The sequence below is a fragment of the Buceros rhinoceros genome, unplaced genomic scaffold (genome assembly GCF_000710305.1).
Source record: "Buceros rhinoceros silvestris isolate BGI_N320 unplaced genomic scaffold, ASM71030v1 scaffold3834, whole genome shotgun sequence".
Classification (NCBI taxonomy): Eukaryota; Metazoa; Chordata; class Aves; order Bucerotiformes; family Bucerotidae; genus Buceros; species Buceros rhinoceros.
The window spans coordinates 69,663-73,742 of record NW_010408660.1 but is presented as its reverse complement, the minus strand read 5'-3'; the positions used below and the strand labels follow the sequence as shown (position 1 = coordinate 73,742).

Below are 4,080 nucleotides of genomic sequence, written 5' to 3'. Positions count from 1 at the left end.
AAATATGAGGTCAAAATGTGTCCAAAATTGAAGCTGTCTAGCATTCAGAGTATCTCTGACGCTGTTTATGAATTAAATTTAAAAACACCATATCATGTAAAATGTTGAATTTGTACTTTAGAAAATTATTCCCAAGTGGATGTTTTGTGTAAAAATTCTTTTATATTTACAGAGAAACTGAGCCATACAAATATTTTTAAAAGTTTGCACTTCTTTAAGGCTATTTATTTTCTAAAAAAAGAGGACTTAAATATTTTTGACAAATATACACATGGTGTTACGCTAACAAACGGCCATGCAACATATATCTTACATAATGAAGAAATTGAATATAGAAGACCTACTCTATTTAACATATATTGAAAATTTACAGTCTCACCAATAAAAAAGTTTTTCTTATTTGGCAGTATTGTTCTACAATTTGTTCAAATATTCTGCTTGATGTGTTTTGGTGAATACTGAAATCTAGTCAGTGACAACCTGAGGTACTAAACATTTCTGCCTTACTTCGTTGTCTTCGAAGGTAATCTTTTTGTTCCTTTTAGGCTCTATCCATGAGTTGTGTATTACAGCGTTATTTGGCATGGGATCTGCTTCTACTATTGAAACAACTCGCTTTTTCATCTTACTTTTCAGAACTTTCTGAAACTTTTGCCTTGTGAATGCATAAAGTAGAGGGTGAAATATAGTTGTTCCATATGCCATTACTAGAAAACATAATCGCAACTTTACCAAAAGGTCACTTGGGCCCAAACATAAGATGGTGGTATTTAAAACAGAGATGGGTGTCCAGCAGAGAAGGAATGTTGAGATAATCAAGAGGGACATTCTAAAAACTCTCTTTTGCCGTTCTCGTCGTTCCCGGTGCCGCTTTACAGCTCGGCGTAGAGCAATTATGACAGATACAGAAGTCCTTACGCCAAAGACTACATTTTTTCCTCCACTGCTGTGGGACACATCTGTAGTGTCATGCTGAGTGGTCAAAGAAATAGTTTTTTTCTTTCTAGCTTTCTTCTTTTGTCCCGTTGTAAATCTTGTACCAATCCGAATATTTAGAGCCTGGAGTATTTTGGAGTATGTAATTAGCATTACTATAACAGTGAAGAAAAAGATTGGAATCTGAACAAGAAGGTGGTAGTACATTCCTAGCTCAGTGTGGTACTCATTTGTACTCACGCACAAAAGTGTCTTATTTTCCCAAGTACTTGCGCTTTGAAGACTGAAAAAGTTGACTTCGATGAAAGGAATCAGGAAGGAAAAAAGCGAAACAATCCATATTGATGTCATTAATATCACAGCCCTTCCCATGGTCAGAATTCGATTGGCAGGTTTTACGGAGATGTCGTATCGGTCCAGAGTAATAGCAAAGACATTGATTGCAGTTGATACGCTTGCAAAGGAGACACAAGCCTCGTGGAAGCAGCAGATGAGAGCAGTGTTACTCTCCAGTGAAAGCAGAAGGATAACTATAGTTAGAGGAATACATCCCACACAAATTATTACATCAAGTACATGAAGGTTCATTGTAATTATGTTACTGACAGAATTGATTAAGTTGGATTTCATACAGTAAAGTACCAGCACAGTGAGGTTGCTGCCAAGTCCCAAAACAATTTCTATCATCAAAAATCCAGTGAGAGAAACTTGAAAGCTTAATGGATATGACAGTGGTCGGTACATGTTGGTGTCGATGTCATCAATGGCATCTCGAACTGTAATGTTAGATTCAGACTGCATGTTGACTTCCAAAATGGGGGAGAAACACATTCTTTTGTTGCAGTTGTTTTTTCTCCTGAAAGGTGAAATAAAATATGGAACTATTTGATTTCTTTTTTTAAACACTTAGTGTAGATGAATGCTGCGGAAGGAGGAAGGAAAAGCATCTATTCTTATCAAACTCTTGATTTACTGTATGTGTAGAGCTTCAGTTAGCATGGACTCAAAAGCCTGAGCATCTAGAATAAGGTCATTCCTCTTTAAAGGAAAGCAGGATTTGTTTAAAAAAAAAAAAAAAAAAAAAAAAAAAAAAAAAAAAAAAAAAAAAAAAAAAAGTGGAAAGCTTCCACTTAGGGAGACAAGGCTTTGTTTACAGTGATGTGGTTTTTACAAAGGGACCATTTGTTGAATAAACTATACTTGTGCATTGCCTTTGTATTGTGGTTTGAGGGTCATTTTAGAAGAATGTTGTTAAGTATTAACAAATTAGTACTCAAGATAATTTTAAAAAGGCTCTTGTGGAAAAAGAAAGTGATAGGAACGTGGAGCATTGTTGCTTACTATCATAAAAAGAACATTTAAATTATTCATGGATCTTAAGGAGCCTCTTCCTTAAGAGTTTGCAATAGTGTTGTGGGATGAAACTTGAAGTTCTCTAATTCAGCAGATTTTTACAGAGCTCAAAGACTTAACATCTATCTTGTGTTCATCTACGTGTCTGAAACTTACACTACAACAATTTTTTTGTAAGTCTATGTAATTTCAAATGTAAAGCTTATATGTGTTTTGGGGAATTAAATTTATTATAAATATACATTTCCTTTTCCTGATTTAATATTCAATTTCTTCAAGAAATCTGTGCCTACATTGAATGGAAGGGTATTTAATTTTATTTCAGAATAGATTTAAGGGAATAATTTTAGAAAATAGTACTTAAAAAACAAATGGTCTTTTTCACGGAGTTGTGGGGGTTTTTTGCTGTTTGTTTTTTTACAAACTGCAATTAGATCTAACAGATTTATGTATGAATAGCATGATTGTCTTAGGAATAAGTGAGATTCAAAAAATAGCATTTCTTACAATCAGGAGATTTTTGTGGCTCATCTGCTTTGTTTTACTCATGCCGATTAGGTTGTAAATGTAGCATCTGCATGTGATACCGATGTTTTTATTGCTTATATTGTCATCCAGCTCTTCAGTTTGTAATGAAATGAATAAATAAAAGAGAGGTTATTCAGTTTCTTGTTATGATACTTGAGGGTTTTGGGGTTCTTTAGGTAGCTTTAAATTTAAAAGGGGACGTACTTGGCATGAAAATAAATTTAAATGCGGACCTTTGTTCCATGCTGAATACATTAAAAATGGATAGCACTAAGGTGAACAAAAATGAGCTCTTTTTTAATGAAAATATGAATTAAGCACACTTGGGATACAGTGTGCAAATGTATTTCATCTGCAGTTCTGAAATGCCTCAATTGTACAATACTATTAATTGCAAATTGTATGATGAAAATTCTTGGTATGCTTCAACAGTTATTTCACGTGTGCCTCTTAAATACAAAAGATGTAAATTAGAACGTATTAGTCTCAGGTGTGAAATGAAACAAGAAATATTTCAGAAGCTTTGTTTAATTTCTAATTGAGGCAACCTCTATCAGGTTTATATTAACCCTGAGGATTACAGTTTCCTCTGTGTACGCTGTCTTGGCTGTGAATGGATTTTAAGAAATCATTCCAAATGCGTTACTGGATAAATTAAGTTCTTTCATGTTAACAAAAAGTCAGAAGGAAATCAAAAGCAGGTCTTCTAAAACAAATTACAGTCTTAACTGTAACATTATGCCAACTGAATTTTTGTGAAAACGGAAAACTTCGGATGTGCTAAGTCTTAAGAATAGATTAAACACCACCTCCTCATTGCATTGATTGGATTTCAGTTAAATAAAAGCAGAAATGTCAAAGCAGGGAGCTAATTTACCAAATGCGTTGCCTTTCTGGACAGTGCCTGTTCCCTTGCAAATGCTGAGCAGGGGTGGGTGCATGCAACTGCTGACCTACCTGTTCTCTGTGCCTCAAGGGCCTTTCAGATCATTGCAGCAGCTTGTCATAAATTGATACATGGTGTCACTGACAGATATTTGACATGCACTGTAACCTGGAAACGAAGTGGTAGCTCGGCTCTTATTTCATTCCTTGCAGGGTTTTTTTTTTTCTTTTTTTTTTTGTTCCAGCACTTCAGCAGCAAAAAATTCTGATTAAGCATGGGGACTTCTTAATTGCCTGAGATATTTCTACAGACCAGTGCATATTCTGTGGGTCTGTTCTGAGTTTCAAGCCAGCAATAACAAATAAACCTTCTTTTAG

General features: G+C 34.7%; 1 protein-coding gene across 1 annotated transcript; it reads right to left on the bottom strand.

Moving 5' to 3' along the window:
* Positions 1–203: 203 nt before the first annotated feature.
* On the bottom strand, positions 204–3,806 carry GPR22 (G protein-coupled receptor 22). The gene is made up of 2 exons (XM_010134930.1): positions 3,775–3,806; positions 204–1,792 (listed from the first exon to the last, which is right to left on the bottom strand). The coding sequence occupies exon 2, from the start codon at positions 1,765–1,767 to the stop codon at positions 466–468; it is 1,302 nt and encodes a 433-aa protein (XP_010133232.1). The 5' UTR covers positions 1,768–1,792; positions 3,775–3,806; the 3' UTR covers positions 204–465.
* Between the last annotated feature and the right edge of the window lie 274 nt (positions 3,807–4,080).